Source organism: Bos taurus, chromosome 4, assembly GCF_002263795.3.
Source record: "Bos taurus isolate L1 Dominette 01449 registration number 42190680 breed Hereford chromosome 4, ARS-UCD2.0, whole genome shotgun sequence".
Lineage (NCBI taxonomy): Eukaryota > Metazoa > Chordata > Mammalia > Artiodactyla > Bovidae > Bos > Bos taurus.
Genome location: NC_037331.1, coordinates 86350095 through 86370229, shown reverse-complemented (window position 1 = coordinate 86370229; position 20135 = coordinate 86350095). Strand labels below are relative to the sequence as shown.

Sequence of the window (20135 nt, the reverse complement as noted above, 5' to 3'; positions counted from 1 at the left end):
ATCATTTTGCATATGATATATTTTTAGTGATTAACTGCATTCCCATATAGCTAAGTTAAAATGATGTGTGGAGCTACAAAATTTTCTTTTACATATAAGAGCAGATACAAAAAACAATGATAATTTTCATTGAATTTCATTATATTCTAATATATTTACCTGTATAGGACCAGCCAATCTCTTCAACAAGTTTTCTCTGTTGTCTGTAGTATCCATAAATCCAATCTACAACCAAGAAAAAAAACCAATTGATCAATGTGTAGAAAAATGTATATGTACAAATTTTAAAAAACATGAGAAGCCCAAAGCACCATTCATACAATAACGGTCCTCAATTATTCTTTTCTATGTCATCTTCACAATTTCAACTGCCACCACTATAGACTCCACCATCCCTGTTCTGGAAATTAGGGTACCTTTTAGCAGGGCACATGTTAAAACTGCTGAAGTTCAGGCAGAGACAAAGAAGGTATTCTGTGAAAAGCATGAGCAACCTAGAGGATTTCATCTCATAGAGTGACTAGGGTCAGAAAGGACAGCCTATTCTATCTTTAGATTTTTCTTACCATTCCGTCGATGGAATACGCGAAATCCTACTAACTAGAGAATCCCAGGGACAGCAGAGCCTGGTGGGCTGCTATCTATGGGGTTGAACAGAGTCGGACATGACTGAAGCGACTTAGCAGCAGCAGCAGCAGCAAGATAGAATGGTCGGAGAAGGTAATGGCAACCCACTCCAGTACTCTTGCTTGGGAAATCCCATGGACGGAGGAGCCTGGTAGGCTACAGTCCATGGGGTCACGAAGAGTTGGACAGGACTGAGCAACTTCACTTTCACTTTTCACTTTTATGCACTGGAGGAGGAAATGGCAACCCACTCCAGTATGCTTGCCTGGAGAATCCCAGGGACGGGAGCCTGGTGGGCCGCCATCTATGGGGTCACACAGAGTCGAACACGACTGACGTGACTTAGCAGCAGCAGTGATACTTTTCAAGTTACAACTCAAGTTGTATCTGTAAATGCTTCTAGGAGATCCAGAGGTTACCATGTTTTCAAAATTTACTTCTAAGGCACAACAAAATTAATAGTCTTAAAGAAATGGAAATTTCAGTGTGTGTGTGTGTGTGCGCGCGTGTTGGCTGGGACAAAGCTTGTGTTAGACAGTGTAAGTGAATTTGTCTCTTAGAGGAACAGTGATGCCTGAGGGCGATAATCCAGTGGGAAGCTTGGGGCATCATAAAATAGTGGACTTTTCATTACCTAGAGAGAGAAGCTCTAGTTCTTGAACACGGGGCAAGGGCTACAGAAAGGAAAATGGATGGAAGCCAAAGGCTCACTCTATATAGTTCAGAATTTTGCCTGGAGTCATGCCTGTACCCAAGAAACGGGGACGTTATGATCCATTCTCCTCTTCGTGCTATTGTCCCTTTATTCCAGCCTGTCTTAACACTACTATGCCATTTCAGCTACATTGTGAGCAAAGTACATCTTTGTGAGCTAAGTTTGGAAGCTGATCAGTGTTGACAAAACTGTTTCTGTAGAAAAGGCTACAGGAATTTCCTGGTTGCCTGGTGGTTAGAATTCCGGGCTTTCACTGCCGTGGTGAGTTCAGTCCCTGGTTGGGGAACTGAGATCCTGTAAGTCACATGGCATGACCAAAAAAAAGAAAAGGCTGCAAACAGTTTACAAATGAACATGTGGAACATTACATATTCATAAATTGGGGTTCTGTCCATATGGTTTTCATTTGAATACAAGGATTTATTTATACCATACTGCAGATATGCATACATATTATATATATTTCTCATCAGTTTTGAAGAGAGACTCTTATTTCCTCTTATTCTCTTTACACAGATTTTTTTTTTCTTTTTTGACAGTTCCCAATTTAAGGGAGGCAAATATCTCAAGCACGTTTCAGAAATTATTTTTCTTCGATTCCATGTTATACACAATCTGATTAGCAGAACACACCAATAAGAACACATCAATACATACTAAAATTTTACAAAAACTTAAAAGCAGGCTATCTTACAGAAATACACATTCTGAATCCATAGATTATTGAAAACCAAAACCTACCTTGGAGAAAGCAAAAAAAATTGTTTTAAAAATTTCTCTACACATAAATATAGGTAAATATTCTATTGACCATGTAGCACATTTCAACAAACATTTGTTTTGATAACGGTTTTATTGAAATATGATTTACACACCTTACAATTCACCCAGGAAAGTGTACAACTTAATGGCACTTACTATACTCAGAGTTATACAATCATCACTACAGAAAATTTTAAAGCATCTTTATTATCCCCCAAAAGAAACCTCATACCTTTAGCTGCCACCCCCAACCCCACCTCAACCTCCATTAATTTATAGATTTGGATATTTCAGATATTTCTAAATACATAGTCATGTAATACATGGCTTTTTATGGCTGGCTTCTTTAACTTAGCAAATTAATGTTTTCAAGGTTTATCCATGTTGTAGAATATATGAGTCCTTCATTCCTTTTTTTAAACTTTTTATTTTGTATTGGAGTATAGTCGATTAACAATGTTGTGACAGTTTCAGGTGAATATCACCTGGAGAAGGAAATGGCAACCCACTCCAATATTCTTGCCTGGAGAATTCCATGAACAGAAGAGCCTGGTGGGTGACAGTCCATGGAGTCGCAAAGAGTTGGACATGATTGAGCGACTAACACTTTCACTTTTCATTCATGTATCTGGGTTTCTCTGGTGGCTCAGCTGATAAAGAAATCTAATTGCCAATGCAGAAGATACAAGAGACATGGGTTCGATCCCTGGGTCAGAAAGATCCCCTGGAGTAGGAAATGGCAACTCACTCCAGTATTTCTTGCCTGGAAAACTCCAAGGACAGAGGAGCTTGGCGGGCCCCAGTCCATGGGGCAAAAAAAGTCAGACATGAGTGAACACATATGCAGGCACATACACGTATCCATTCTCCCCAAACTTCCCTCCCATCCAGGCTGCCATATAACACTGAGAACAGGTGCATGTGCTGTACAGTAGGCCATTATTGGTTATCCACTTTAAATACTGCAGTGTAATACTTCATTCCTTTTTATTGTCTAATAGTATTCCATTGTTCGGTGTCTAAGACGGCCTTAAAGCTCCCCTCAGCTTGACTAAACTTTGGACAGGCTACATCCTAGCTCTATGTTTCTGACCTCCTATTTCTTCCAGCATTTCATTTATACATTCTTTCTTTGTTACTTTGAGAAGTACATTTTTTTTTAATAGCCCATATGCCGTTCTACAACTAGGACTGTACTTATCAAAACTAAGGAAAACATCTCTCTGAAAAGCAACTATCAAAGGAAATAAGCACCCTTATCTCCCACCTTCTGTGGGAGGGTAGCAGCCTAACTTCCATTGAGGTGTCTTGCTCCAAGTTGTAAAAACTACCTCTGTCATAATGATATAGGCTTATTTTTCTTTTGGATGGAGCCAACTAGCAAATGCAGATGGCCGATGACTTTCTCCAATGTCCTGAATTACATTTACACTGGGATCAACCTAGCTCTCAAAACACCTTACCTTTTCGGCCTCATCAGAGTTGAGTTTAGATTCGGGTCTGCCTTCTCGCCCTACTGCAATTGCCTTGAATACAGTTTTCTTTGCCTGTTTCATTCTGTATGCCGCAATTTTTGTTTTGATGTTGGCTGTGCCACTTTCTATTTATCCATTCATCAACTGTTGGATACTTGTGTTGTATCCTCTTTGGGGCTATTGTGAAAAATACTGCTTTGAATGTTCATGCATATATTTGCTTTTCTATTTAAAAATTAAACATTAGGCTCATAACACATTTTTTAGAATTGTCCATAAAAGGGTAGTCATTTAAGGTTAAATTCTGGGGACAAGTGTTTTTTCATGATCAAGGAATACATACAACTAGATGTGAGGACCTCAAAGGTCATTTGATTCAGAATTTAACAGCCTACAAAATTTCCTATTTTAGAGATAAGACAAATCTTTTCAATGGAAATTTAAATGGTTTGTACAGGCAAAAAGTGAAAAAAATGGAAACAATAATCCATGGCTCCTGCCTCCTACTCACTAAGTCTTCCCCAATATCAAGGGTTCCTAACAATCTGGAGTTACTGGTTATTCTCTTAAGTTCTCTGCCTGAGTAGGAACCTCTTCAAGAGAAACAAAATAAAAAAAAAAATTTACTGGGGTTGAATTTCCCAGTAGGAATTATTTGGGCAAATAAAGAGAATTGACCATATATCTGACCTGACCTGGCCATCACTTGGAATTTTCCTCTGAAACTTTGCCCTGCCCATAGGGAAAGGTTTATTCTCATCATTTATGTTTTGAATAAAAATATTTTTTTAAATGTAAAGACATTTTTGACATATAAATGTATTTTGGTGATTTCAGAAGACCAAATGCCATGTAGAACCTATAATTAACAAGTATTCCACTGGAAAAAAAAAACAAACAGTAAGCTCTTGTTTTAATGATTCAGGCTAAAGGACGACAGCAAAATATCAGCAGATTTTAGCTTTCCTTGGAGGGCTTTACTGCTACACAATCAGCATTTGTCCTTGGTTTTTAATTACTTACGTTAAGAAAGCTTTTTTCAATACAAGATTCCCAGGTGTTGGTAGCTCTCTTCAGTTCCTTTATGTACTGTTCCCTTAATTGTTACTTCAAACAATCCGTTACACATTCATATGCTAATTACATGGTCCTTGGGCGTGAGAGAGTACCCCACTTTTAAAATTCTACTTAGAGGTCTGATAGATGAGATGTGATAGCTCCAATGAACAAGAAAAAAAGAATCTAGGTTCACTTTTTTTTGTTGCATTGTATACTTTGAAAACCAGTAAATCCTATATAGAGTAGAGTCTATCAAAGTGCTTACATATTTTAAAATCAATTAAAATAATGAAATATAGAATTACTTTTTGTTTCTGTGGGTTTTAGCTTCTTTAGCTTGTATATTTTGTTTCTTTCTGTTTAAAAGTATTTGCTCCGTCTGCTTCGGTGTGAGTGTTTTGTAGGGATAAAACTAAGAAATAAATTTCAAGAATGATTGGTACACATGATGCAGAGTAAGAACATAAACATTAGTAAACCTTTTTAAAAGGTAACTAAACTTTGTCCTGAAAAATTATTCTTCATGAAGGGGCTACCAAAATTGAGAGAAATTTGGTTTATACTATTTTGCTGCTGCTGCTACTGCTAAGTCGCTTCAGTCGTGTCCGACTCTGTGCGACCCCATAGACGGCAGCCCACCAGGCTCCCCCATCCCTGGGATTCTCCAGGCTTTTAGGTAACTTTAAATGTCACTGCTTCAATCTATTCAAGCTTATACTTATTGTGAGCATTTACATATTTTGCAAACATTTATATGCCACATATTCCTTTACTTTTCTTTAGATCCACATAATGGAAATCAAAGTTTTGATAACAACTAGAGGGAAGATGTATATAAATTCAGCATTTTTTGCTTATTTTTTTAAACAAAGAAAAACTCAAGGTGCTCATTTTGTATTAAAATATCACTACAAAAAAATAAATAAAATATCACTACAAGTATTTTGAACTATATAAATCCCTCTGATTTTGCCCTGAATGGCTAAAGAAAGTCTCTGCTTTATGCTGATCAACAATTCATCACCTGCATTCTACGATATAATCTAGCAGCCATGCTCTGACAACACACACACACACACACACACAATGCTATTAAGAGGCTAAATGTATGACAGAAGAAATAGAGTGGTCCACAGAAAAAGACTTCCCAGGTGGTGCTAATGGTAAAGAACCCCCCTGCCAATGCAGGGGACGTTAGAGACCCGGGTTCGATCCCTGGGTTGAGAAGGTCCCCTGGAGGAGGGCATGGCAACCCACTCCAGTATTCTCCCCTGGAGATTCCCATGGAAGGGGAAGCCTGGCAGGCTACAGTCCATATGGTCTCAAAGAGTTGAACATGACTGAAGCGACTTAGTAACACATAAGCAGAAAAAGAAACTTCAGGTAGAAAAGAGCCACGGATAAAAATCTGAAGACTGGGATTCTGAAACTGGATTTCTCAAAGTAGACTTTTCCAAGGTAAATGATAATTGTATGCTTCACAGCCTTTAAAAATATCACTAAGGAACTTCAGAGGAGGGGGAAAAGGAAGTCAGTTGATGGGAGAAATCTGGAAAGGTAGAAAAGAAGGAATAGAATTTAGAGATGAGTCTTTAAAGCTTTTGAGTACAGACTTTGATGAGGAAAGACTTGGGACAGGGACCAAAATGGATCATATAGAGGAAGGGCATTGGGCACCAAGAAGTGGCAAACCAGGGATTTGGGCAGCCAGCTGGGCTATCCTATGGGGGGGGTGGGGGGGTGGGGGGCTGTATAGGTCCCTAGGGACTTATTTTTGGTGACAGCTCACCATGATACAAAAGTCGCATCAATTTTCACTTTTTTATTTCATCCTATACTCTCCTCTTATCTAGAATTCCTTTCAAAACAGGAAAGACATACTGGAAAGTGTTCAATATATTTTGTATATTGAGTATACTTTAAATAAAAATATTAAATAAACAAGCACAAAAATGAACAAATATTTCTAACTGAAGTGAAAGAGGTAGAGGGCAGTAGAAGAAAACAGGTCAGTGGCTACTGACCACTTGAAGAAGAACCTGGAAAAGCCCATAAACAGACTAGGATTATCAGAGTGATTGACATATACGAATAAGGCTGACGTACCAATGATAATAAAGATTGATGGTTACGGTAGTCATAACCATCAATTACTCAAAACAAAAGAAGAGCAGTCCCCTCTCAGAGAAGAAAAAATGTAAAATCAGAAATGAGTTCCTTTAAGGAGAAAATCAGCTGTGAACACATCATCTGGCTACAGAAGTCTTTTATTCCTTTAGATATTCTACTGTCAATACCTTTGTTTGTAAAGGAAGCTGAGTTTATGACTCAAGTGATCTAAACCAAAACCTTGATGAGTCAACCAAGGCAAACTTTCCAAGCAAAATTAAATCTGCTATATTGTGAGTACACCACAGAGTCTATAAAATCATAATACCATACATGGCAGGCTTGACCCGGATATTTTCCTGTCATTCAATGTTGACTATTAGTTTGCTTTTGAATTGTGTTAGCACATTTTTTTAGGGCTTCCCTGTGGCTCAGCTAGTAAAGAATCTATCTGTAATGCAGGAGACCTGGGTTTGATCCTGGGTTGGGAAGATCCCCTGAAGAAGGGGAAAGGCTACCCACTCCAGTATTCTGACCTGGAGAATTCCATGGACTGTATAGTCCATGGGATCTCAAAGAGTCTGACACAACTGAATGACTTTCACATACTCCATTTTTACCTATCTGGAATATATACTTGTATCCAGTATATATGCAAAGACATTTGTGAAACATAATTTAATTAATTATGGAAATTCAGGTAACTTGTTTAGTGCATATTTATAGTTCAAACATGGCACTTACTGTTAATTACTACAGATGTAACTTTAAAAAATACACATATATTCAGTTCAGTTCAGTTGCTCAAGTCGTGTCCGACTTTGCAACTCTATGAACTGCAGCACGCCAGGCCTCCCTGTACATCACCAACTCCTGGAGTCCACCCAAACCCATGTCCATCGAGTCGATGATGCCATCCAACCATCTCATCCTCTGTCGTCCCCTTCTCCTCCTGCCCTCAATCTTTCAAAACATCAGGATCTTTTCCAGTGAGTCAACTCTTCGCATCAGGTGGCCAAAGTATTGGAGTTTCAGCTTCAACATCAGTCCTTCCAATGAACACCCAGGACTGAACTCCTTTAGGATGAACTGGTTGGATCTCCTTGCAGTCCAAGGGACTCTCAAGAGTCTTCTCTAACACCACAGTTCAACAGCATCAATTCTTTGGCGCTCAGCTTTCTTCACAGTCCAACTCTCACATCCATACATGACCACTGGAAAAACCATAGCCTTGACTAGATGGACCTTTGTTGACAAAGTAATGTCTCTGCTTTTGAATATGCTATCTAGGTTGGTCATAACTTTCCTTCCAAGGAGTAAGTGTCTTTTAATTTCATTGCTGCAATAACCTCCTCCAAACCACCTATCTTCCAATTCCAACTGTTTTCCAGGGTTAGAAAAAAGAATACCATTAGTTTTCTCCCCTTTGCAGAGGTTTAAAAATATAAGTACTTTTTTATTGATTCATCTGCTGATGGACATCTAGGTTGCTTCCATGTCCTGGCTATTATAAACAGTACTGTGATGAACACTGGGGTACACGCATCTCCTTCAATTCTGGTTTCCTCAGTGTATATGCCCAGCAGTGGGATTGCTGGGTCATATGGCAATTCTATTTCCAGTTTTTTAAGGAATCTCCACACTGTTCTCCATAGTGCTGTACTAGTTTGCATTCCCACCAACAGTATAAGAGGGTTCCCTTTTCTCCACACCCTCTCCAGCATTTATTGCTTGTAGACTTTTGGATCGCAGCCATTCTGACTGGCGTGAAATGGTACCTCATTGTGGTTTTGATTTGCATTTCTCTGATAATGAGTGATGTTGAGCATCTTTTCATGTGTTTGTTAGCCATCTGTATGTCTTCTTTGGAGAAATGTCTATTTAGTTCTTTGGCCCATTTTTTGATTGGGTCGTTTATTTTTCTAGAATTGAGCTGTAGGAGTTGCTTGTATATTTTTGAGATTAGTGGTTTGTCAGTTGTTTCATTTGCTATTGTTTTCTCCCATTCTGAAGGCTGTCTTTTCACCTTGCTTATAGTTTCTTTTGTTGTGCAGAAGCTTTTAATTTTAATTAGATTCCATTTGTTTATTTTTGCTTTTATTTCCAATATTCTGGGAGGTGGGTCATAGAGGATCCTGCTGTGATGTATGTCGGAGAGTGTTTTGCCTATGTTCTGTACACCCGTGGCAGATTCATGTTGATGTATGGCAAAACCAATACAATATTGTAATTAGCCTCTGAGAAGAAGGGGACAAGAGAGGATGAGATGGCTGGATGGCATCACTGACTCGATGGATGTGAGTCTGAGTGAACTCCGGAAGCTGGTGATGGACAGGGAGGCCTGGCGTGCTGCGATTCACAGGGTCGCAAAGAGTCGGACACGACTGAGCGACTGAACTGAACTGAAGCGAAAATAAATAAATTTAAGTACTTTTTACCATTTTAAAACTTAAACTGCAGCTTATCTCTAAATAGAAGGGCACACAAATCCATATTATTAAAGATAAGAATTCTGGAAAAATATGTTATTAGAGTACGGATGACTTCTTTATTTAATGATAAGGTTAAAGAGATGAAAAAGCAGATCCCTGAGGCACTGGTAAATTGTAAAAAGAGATGGAAAGATTGAACTTAATGGACAATGTGAAAAACAGAGGGAGCCATTTCCTCCATATGTTTGTTTTGGTAGTCAGATGTCCAATTAAATACAAATTTTTCATAGGACTAGGGAAGGGTTTGGAGGTGAGCAATTATATCTTAGTGCTCCTTAGACACTGAGGACTGTGTATACCTTCCAGAGAGGGTTTGTATGTTGGCAATATGTCTACCAAACCTATTCAATGAAAACTCAAAATATTCATAGGCTTGTCTTGGAAAGTCACCAGGATATTTTCTTATACTTACTTATGTTTTACCTAATGTGATTTATCTATATTCATAAAGTTGAAGCATTTTCTGTTGAAAACATGTTAATAATTTTATCTTGATCATATAGTAATACCTATTTCTGATAAATTTTAAAAATAAAGTTAAGCAAAACTAATTTAAAAGATCACCTGTAATCCCATCTCCACCATAAACTAGTATTTACAATCTTGTACATTATATATGTTTTTTAAATGTTATGCTATGCAATATAATAACTTTACATTAACTGAATTACATTGTTTCATTATTTAGTTACTTGCTTTTTCTACATAATAATCATTCATGTCTCAAGTTAATAAATATGGTTTTATAGCACCATAATAGTTCACTTGAAGCATTCACTATTTTTTTGATATTAAAAGGCTGATTTAGATTTGGAAAATTTATTCCTTAGGATTAAATGACATGAGTGATAAAATTTTCCATTAAGCTAGTTTGAACTTAAAGCTTTTGAGTATAGATTTTGATGAGGAAAGACTTGGGGAGAGGGACTGAAATATTTCAGATAGAGTAAGGGTGTTGAGCAGGAAATTAAGTGCCACTTTTCATGGATGGAGGAGCCCGGTAGGCTACAGTCCACGGGGTCGCAAAGAGTCGGACACGACTGAGCGACTTCACTTTCACTTTCTTTCTTTCTTTCTTTTTCCTATCAGTCTTCTAGAACACCAATAAAACACTAAAATGGAACAAGCTCATTATTATTGTACAGTACTAAAATAATTATAGTTATTTTGTTTTACCTCCATAACTAACAGTGAATTTATTCTAGTATAAGAGAAAAACTGAGTTGTTGATGAAACAGTGATAACAAGAACAGAGATAGAAATAACATGTGTATTAGTCCTGGATGTTCATTGGAAGGACTGATGTTGAAGCTGAAACTCCAATACTTTGGCACCTCATGCGAAGAGCTGACTCATTTGACAAGACCCTGATGCTGGGAGAGATTGAGGGCAGGAGGAGAAGGGGACGATGAGGATGAGATGGTTGGGTGGCATCACTGACTAGATGGACATGGGTTTGGGTGGATTTCAGGAGTTGGCGATGGACAGGGAGGCCTGGTGTGCTGTGGTTCATAGGTCACAAAGAGTCGGACACGACTGAGCGACTGAACTGAACTGAACTGAAAGATAACTATTGTGCTTAGTTGCTCAGTCGCGTCCGACTCTTTGTGACCCCCATGGACTGTAGCCCGCCAGGCTCCTCTGTCCGTGAGGATTCTCTGGGTAAGAATTCTGGAGTGACTTGCCATTTCCTACTCCAAAAAATAATATTAATATTAAAAGTATGCAAATCTGTATGCAAATGTATATGAAAAATGAATTAATCACGTTACAAAATATGTTATTATATTTGTGTTCAGTTCAGTTCAGTTCAGTCGCTCAGTCATGTCCGACTCTTTGCAACTCCATGAATTGCAGCATGCCAGGCCTCCCTGTCCATCACCAACTCCTGGAATTCACTCAGACTCACGTCCATCGGGTCAGTGATGCCATCCAGCCATCTCATCCTCTGTTGTCCCCTTCTCTTCCTGCCCTCAATCCCTCGAAACATCAGAGTCTTTTCCAATGAGTCAACTCTTCGAATGAGGTGGCCAAAGTACTGGAGTTTCAGCTTCAGCATCATTCCTTCCAATGAACACCCAGGACTGATCTCCTTTAGGATGGACTGGTTGGATCTCCTTGCAGTCCAAGGGACTCTCAAGAGTCTTCTCTAATACCACAGTTCAAAAGCATCAATTCTTCGGCACTCAGCCTTCTTCACAGTCCAACTCTCACATCCATACATGACCAATGGAAAAACCATAGCCTTGACTAGACGGACCTTTGTTGGCAAAGTAATGTCTCTGCTTTTCAATATGCTATCTATGTTGGTCATAACTTTCCTTCCAAGGAGTAAGCGTCTTTTAATTTCATGGCCGCAGTCACCATCTGCAGTGATTTTGGAGCCCACAAAAATGAAGTCTGACACTGTTTCCACTGTTTCCCCATCTATTTCCCATGAAGTGATGGGACCGGATGCCATGATCTTCGTTTCCTGAATGTTGAGCTTTAAGCCAACTTTTTCACTCTCCACTTTCACTTTCATCAAAAGGCTTTTTGGTTCCTCTTCACTTTCTGCCATAAGGGTGGTGTCATCTGCATATCTGAGGTTATTGATATTTCTCACGGCAATCTTGATTCCGGCTTGTGCTTCTTCCAGCCCAGCGTTTCTCATGATGTACTCTGCATATAAGTTAAATAAACAGGGTGACAATATACTGACTTGATGTACTGCTTTTCCTATTTGGAACCAGTCTGTTGTTCCATGTCCAGTTCTAACTGTTGCTTCCTGACCTGCATATAGGTTATGTATTATTATATTATTATGCCATTGTATACTATTATAAGGACTTCCCTGGTAGCTCAGCTGGTAAAGAATCCCCCTGGAATGCAGGAGATTCTGGTTTGATTCTGGGTCAGGAAGCTCCTCTGGAGAAGGGATGGGCTACCCAGTCCAGTATTCATGGGCTTCCCTGGTGGCTCAGATGGTAAACAATCTGACTGAAATGTGGGAGACTTGGGTTCGATCCCTGGGTTGGGAACATCCCCTGGAGGATATGGCAACCTACTCCAGTATTCTTGCCTAGAGAATCCCCATGGATAAGAGGAGCTTGGTGGGCTAGAGTCCATGGCATTGCAAAGAGCTAGACATGACTGAGCGACTAAGCACAGCATAGCATACTTTCATAATATTATCTGTATAATAGCAGTGTGTTATTATTCAACAATCTAAATAATGGTTCTGTCATGAAGTCTTATGCCCATGTGCTCTTACTAATTTTAATTGGGTGTAGGGCAAGAATGTCTGCTGTGTTGCTCAAGGATTAGGATTGGTGGGAAATTCTCAACAACTGACATCCTAAAATAGCCAAACAGAGAATAAAATGTGATTCCATTCACATCTACCATGAAAAGCGTAAAACACCAAAAACTGCATAAAGAGATGAACTATTATTAATATAAAAATATGAATAAATAAAGAGGTCTACCACATCCTTAAATGGGAACATTGAACTTGGGGAAAGTTATCAGTTCTTTCCATATTATTAATGAACAGTTCAGTATCAATGGGGTATTTTTAATAGGCAAAACGATTCTAATGTTCATTGTTGTTTTATAGCTAAGTCATGATCAACTCTTTTGAGACCCCATGGGCTGTAGCCAACCAGGCTCTTCTGTCCATGGAATTTTCCAGGCGAGAATACTGTAATGGGTTGCCATTCTCTTCTCCAAAGGATCTTCCTGACCCAGGGATCGAACCTGGGTCTTCTACATTGCAGGCAGATTCTTTACTTTCTGAGCCACCAGGGAAGCCCAAAACATTCCATGTTTGTCAATAAGTATAGATTGCGTGTGTGCATCGTAAGTCACTTCAGTCACGTCCAACTCTTTGAGATCCTATGGACTGTAGCCCACCAGGCTCCTCTGTCCATGGGATTCTCCAGGCAAGAATTCTGGAGTGGGTTGCCATGCCCTCCTCCAGGGGATCTTCCTGACCCAGGTATCAAACTTGTGTCTTTTACTGTCTCCTAAATTGGCAGGACGGTTCTTTACCACTAGTGCTACCTGGGAAACCCCATTAAAACACATTCAACAAATATAATGATATATTTCAAACATATAGAATTCTTACAAATTGCTAAAGGCAAATACATGAGCAGAGAAATTTTTAAAATGCAAAAATAATTATTAAAACTATACAGAACTATTAGACTATCAAAAAAACATAATTTAAAATAACACTGAGACATCATTTTTCAGTTATCAAATAGTCAAAGGTTTATTATTTTAATTTTTAAAATATTCAATGATGCTCAAAATAACTTGAGATGTTCTTTTGCATACAGGTGGAAGTATGAACTAGTATAAACTCTACAGAAAGTAAGCTGGCAAAAGTTAACAAGATTCTTAAAATACTTCATAGCCTTTGAGACAGTAGTTCTATTCCAAGGAATATATTTTAAATGATGAGCAGAGATGAGAACAAAGTGCCATGTACCAAGATGTTCAAAGCGCTGAAAGTAACAGTGAACAATAGGAAAGTATGTTAATGTTCAAAAAGTGGAAGAAACCTAAATAAATTACATAATGTTCATAATATGAAATTATGTGATTCCATTACAATTAAGTTTCCCAAATACTTACTGATGGGAAGAAATGCACATGATACAAAACATTATCAAGTTATGATGCCATTTTGAAGCTATCACATATATTAAAAAATGTAAATCTCCTCATGTGGTGACACTTGGAGTGATTTTTACTTTTTTATAAGTTCTTATACTTTGCATACATTTTATGAGTTTGTACAAGTTAGTATTTTAAAAATGTAAAAGTATATATGCACTTTGAAATAATATTTCTAATTCTACAGCAAAATTGCTTAAAGACAAATATATAACTATATTTTGAAGATGGGGTAAGGAAAAGCTTGAAACCCATTTTTTCATTGCTTATCTTGGATTTTACAATAAAAATCTTCTCCTTATTCACAAGAGCCTGAATCCATTAGTTAGTGTTAATGCTAGTGTTAACCACATATTGAGGTGAAGTATAGCCAAGTCTACACATGGTAGGCAATCTGAGCACTTCAGCTACCAAGAAAACCAAAAACAAGAGCCATAGCAAAATAGGCAGTACAGTAGCTCACGGATCATCTTATTGGCCAAAATTATCAGACTGACTGGATCATTTGTTTTTGGGTAGACCTTGAAGTAGCCTTATTTAAATTTGTGTCTTACTTCTAATAAAGCCTTTTGCTTAGATAAAATCAAGCCCAAAGATAGACTCTATCCATTAAGTGGGAAAATCTGGTAACTTGGAGTTGGCAACCTACTCTGAAATAGGTGTGGTTCATCTGTTAAAACTGCTGCCAGTGTGCTGACTGATTTGACTATGTAGTTACATCTGGGCAAGACAGAGAGATTTTCTTGACTTCTTTCCAGAGTACTGACTGAAAATTCATTTTCGTTTTTCATTTTGACTTATTGGTTTAGAAAAAAGGAAAACTTTTTTTTATACAAAGCTTATTCACTGTATAAAATGTATTTTATATTAGTGAAACTCCTCAAATCCTACAGGCTCAATGGGTTGGCACAGTACAGGAATGCTCCATCTGGCTAGCAGATAAGTTTTATTGGATTTCCTCTGCCTGATATTTTCATGAACACCACCCCCAGCCCTATTCCCCCTACAAGGCCTCTACTTTTTGTAGAACATCCCACCTATACTCTCTTATATTTATCCTGTAGATGTACATTCTCCATGAACTTGGTGGTTCCATGATATTCATGGATCATTCCATGAATATCATGGAACCACCAACATCAATCATCAATCACAACACATTTACCTTCAAATCTTGCATTGGTGACAGCTCCACACCAACGACAGCACTGGGTCTTATTGGCCCGCTGTTGCAAAAGCTTTTCCTAACTTCTGCCTAAAACTTGAAAGCTCTCGGCAGCAGCAGATGCTCAAAGATGCTCATTAGGTTGCCTAGATAACCCAGGTTTACTGCACTCAGAGGAACAATATCTAAAAAGCATTCCTGTTCAGAAGATAATTAACAACCTTGGAGAATAGTGCTCATTAGTTACTTTTTACACACAATCACAAATGGTTAGCCAGGGGTTGGATATATTTATTTTGGAATAGTTAACTCAGTTGGAACAAATATGTTTTCTCTCTAGGCTTATCATTCTGTTTGTAAGGACGTTAAGAGACTGAACAAGTTAATGCAGTGTTTTCAACCTGGATTGCAACCAGGACTCAGCTGGCATTTTGCCTTAGAGTTACTGGGCCACTGGGCCACCTCAAGATAATTAACACCTTCCTGTGGTGTCTAATATGACAACAGTGATCGTTAAACTTAAAAAACCACCTTATAACATATAAAGGGTGGCATCTTTGCAATGTGAAAACAAAAGGTGTTTTTTATAAAAATATTTAGGCCTTGGGATTCATATATGTATGTCATGAAGACATAGATATTGAGATAGAATTTATGTTTTCTTCAATACATTTTTAAACATCCACCTGACTTCACACCTTCCTGAAGTTTAGGCTTTTTGCCACTGATTTCATTAATGGCTAATATTTTTGGTGGAAAATGTTTAACTGATAACCTACCATATATCTACCCAAAACATTGATTTAACCTTGGAAATAAAATATCATAATACCCTACCCACTTGGTGCTCAAGTAAATGGTACTGTATTGATGTCTTGAGTTTTAAACAGGAGAACAAAGGAGTGACTGAACAGATCCATGATTAAAAGAAATGCTACAATCATTCCAAGTCTACTCTTATATATAAATATAAACAATGAACTTTTGATTAAAAATAATGCTCTTCTTTTCTCCAATATTTATTCTTTAAATGGTCATACTGATTGAACAGAAATTATAAGATGAAAAGGCAAAGGCTAAATGTTTAGAGATCTTAGGCCTTTATATTTAGCATCAATATTTCACTAAAAGGTTTCATATTCATGTTATATAGTTTACAGCTACTTGCCTCCTACAACAGCTCAGCTTCTCCAGTAAAGGGTGCTGCTCACAAAACTGAAGAGCTGGTTTTCATTTGTGATATACTTTGAAAGACTGTGAATCATAATAGGAAGAGATCAGAATTAGAAATGGAGACAGAAGAGCTAGGAATTTAAATCCTGGCTATTAAACTTCCCAGCTGTGGGCCTTTGGAAGAGTCATTTGCCCCCTCAGTGACTCAGTTCCTCTACCTGAAAAATAACTCCCTCCTATACTGGTAATGGGGGTTGGGAGTCCAAGGAATTAATTCATTTGAATGTATTTATAAACATAAGCAATTATGTTTTCATCTGGGAAGTAAACTGAAGCTGATTGACACATTATTTTATAGAATGAACAGTGGTTATTTAATGAACTGTGGAGGGCAAGAATTTTCTCTGTCCATTCTTTTATGTTCCACGTGAGAGACATTAGTCAATTAATATTGCTGAAAATGACTGTTGGATTGTTTATTAGCTCTTTGGGCAAGTCAATGTTTCTAAGTCTCAACTCCCATATCTATAAAGTGGGTATAATAATCAGTATCAACATTTTGTTGTTCAGTCGCTAAGTTGTGTCTGACTCTTTGTGACCCCATGAACTGCAGCACACCAGACTTCCCCATCCTTCACTATCTCCCAAATTATACTCGAACCCATGTGCATTGAATCGGTGATGCCATCCAACCTCTGTTGGCCAATTCTCTTCCTGCCCTCAATGTTTCCCAGAATCAGAGTCTTTTCCAAGAGTTGGTGCTTTTCCAGAGTTGGTGCTTCACATCAGGTGGCCAAAGTATTGGAGCTTCAGCTTCAGCATCAGTCCTTCCAATCAAATTACACACACACACACATTTTTGCAAAACAACAAACTTAATTTGCCAACAAATGGGGAGTGGCAAGTCATTTTACATGAAGATATTTTCAGAAATACGTCCACTGAATTTCAAAACAGGGAAAAGAACACATTTTCTACCGATGTTTTATAGTCAGATTTACTCAATAACATACTTAATATAACTGAAAAAGATCCAAAGGAGAACTAAGCTGTCAATAATAAACAAAATTTAATTTAACAGACATTGATTCACTTTAAAAGCAGAACAGTGTAATCTCCCTCATGGTCGAGTGGTTAAGTTTCCGTGCTTCCACTGTGGGGGGGCGGGGGGCACAGATCTGATCCCTGCCCAGGGAACTAGGATCCCGTGTGCTGCATGGTACAGCCAAAGAAAGAAAAAGCTGAACGGTTACAGAAATAGCTTCAAAGCCAATCAGGACATATACTTCTTTTATACCACATTAGCAATACCTGACGTTCCTATTTTGGCATCTTCAACATACATGTAAATATCATGAATCCAGATGAAAGTAAGTTACAAAAACTATTCCACAGTAATGGATTTAATATAGGCAACTGTGTCTAATATAAAGAAGAAAATCTGGGGCAAGAAATTCAAATACCATCAAAAACTAACAGTAGATAGTTGAGGAAGTTGACCATACCACCATTAAAAATCAGAAAGACAAGCTCAAAAGTAGAAATGAATTACTTAATGATGGGAAAACTGGCTCTCATTCTTCAACAGCATTTTTAAAAATTACTACAGATAAGAATATTGATATATCATTTAAAAAGTTAAATTATGTGAAAAATCTTTTTGAAAAAGTAGAAAAATCTATTTATATTTTTAAAGATTTTCATCAAAATACTGGGGAGATTTTAAAATAATTTGTGCTTCAAAGGATATATTTTAATTACTTATTAAAAATCCAATTCTGTAGAATGCCCCATTGCATCACAGTGGTGTCAAATGGAATGTGCATGCAGAATTCATTTAATAGTCAGTGGATTCACATTAAACCCCACACACTAGGGATGCACAGCTTAAAACAGAAGCTCTTCAAAGAGGTTACCAAGGAGCAGCATAATGCCTCAAGTGCTTGAACATGTCACTCAAGGTCACCGGCAAGCTAAGAAAACAGTAACTGCTGAACTATACATTATTTTAGTTTATTATTATTATTATTTTACTTTTATTTTTTAATTGGAGTTTAACTGCTTTTCAATGTTGTGGTAGTTTCTTATGTATAACAAATCTGTACAGCTATGTTTATGTATGTCCCCTCCCTTTTGAACCTCCCTCCCATCCCAACCCCCCATCCCCATCCCACCCCTCTAGGTCATCACAGAGCACCAACCTGAGCTCCCTGTGCTAAACAGCAGTTTCTTACTATTTATTTTACACAAAGTAGTGTATATGTTGGAAAAGGCAGTGGCACCCCACTCCAGTACTCTTGCCTGGAAAATCCCATGGACGGAGGAGCCTGGTAGGCTGCAGTCCATGGGGTCGCTAAGAGTCGGGCACGACTGAGCAACTTCACTTTCACTTCTCACTTTCATGCACTGCAGAAGGAAATGGCAACCCACTCCAGTGCTCTTGCCTAGAGAATCCCAGGGACAGAGGAGCCTAGTGGGCTGCCGTCTATGGGGTCACACAGAGTCGGACACGACTGAAGCGACTTAGCAGTGTATATGTCAATCCTAATCCCCAATTAGTCCCACCCTCCCCTTCCCTCTGTGTTGTATATTAACACATATATATGGAATCTAGAAAAATGATACAGATGGACCTATTTTCAGGGCAGGAATAGAGAGAGATGTGGATGTAGAATATACATTATTTTTTTTTTATTTATTTATTTTTTTCAAGCTGTGTTGCTATTGTTTCCAGTGTGGCTAACTCAAGTCAGCAAATCACTTGGAGAGTAACATTAAGTATTTAACTATTTTATATCATTAACAGTTGATAATTTTTTACAAAAACATGGTTTATCAGGGCTGCTTTGATGTATTTTTTTGGAAAAATCAACATTACAGTAAAGCAAATCTTTTTTTTAGACTGAAGATACTGAACTGATGTCATTATTTCTACTAAATGCCCACAAAGATTTTGTAGTTGACAGAATATACATTATTTTAAACTACCATTTTTAACCCCAGAAAAAACATCTTACAGAAATTGACAAGCCTTTTAACTGACCTCTACGTACTTCCAACTAACTGAAATGTTTTGCTTCATGTAATATTTAAATAAATGTTTCTTATTAGGGCAGAATTCTCAGAAGCCTCTCTGGAGTGAGAGCAAGGAGCATTGCTTGGCTTTTCTCAAGATCTGAGCTAGAAGCCTGAGGCTAAGCACTCACTTTCTGCCTGAAAACTCTAGGTAGTACAATGTCTGGAGGATGCGCTGTCCCCGCACCACCGAGCAGGGAGCACGTGCTGATCTGAGGTAGTGTTCCAGGCCAGGGGAGTGGGTGGTAATGCCATGCCTTGACTCGGCTTTCCATCTCACACAGAACCCCGTCAGTCAGCAGGAGCAGGTATGCAGTATAATGAGATGCCATAGCAGGCCTTGCTGTCTCTCCCCAGAGGGGAAAAGCCCACCCCCATTTCCCTGGAACATCCAACAAAAATTAATGTAGTTTAATCAGCCCCTCGTACCACATTGCCCTTAATTCCCTGTCCACCAAATTATCTATGGGAAACCTAGCAGAAAACCCTGGGATGTTCTCATCTGTAAAACCAGTCTGGCACATAAGCAAATAAATGAATGAAAAATATCAATCTCACGTTACATTCCATTCCATGCTCAGAAGTATAGCAAGTGTCCACTAAAAACTTTTCAGGAAGAGAAAAACATTAAGAATTTCATTCCACAATCTTCAACAATCTTTTGTGTTCTGGTTTTAATCATATTTTTCATTTTGCTCTTTAAAATACCACTGACCACTGAGGACATTTCAGATTAAAAAAAAGATTAATAAATAGTTTACGATTATAATGAACTTGATTCTTTGAATTCAAGGCACATCTTGAGGGTTTTTCACAAA

General features: G+C 38.1%; 1 protein-coding gene across 7 annotated transcripts in view; it reads right to left on the bottom strand.

The window, feature by feature from the left end:
* Nucleotides 1-20135, bottom strand: part of PTPRZ1 (protein tyrosine phosphatase receptor type Z1) — a 209875-nt gene that overhangs the window by 140836 nt on the left and 48904 nt on the right. For all 7 annotated transcript variants that reach the window (XM_010804404.3, XM_010804405.3, NM_001192272.4 and 4 more), the window contains exon 2: nucleotides 160-225. In XM_010804404.3, the coding sequence (XP_010802706.1) occupies nucleotides 160-225 (66 nt within the window). The remainder of the gene's footprint in view (nucleotides 1-159; nucleotides 226-20135) is intronic.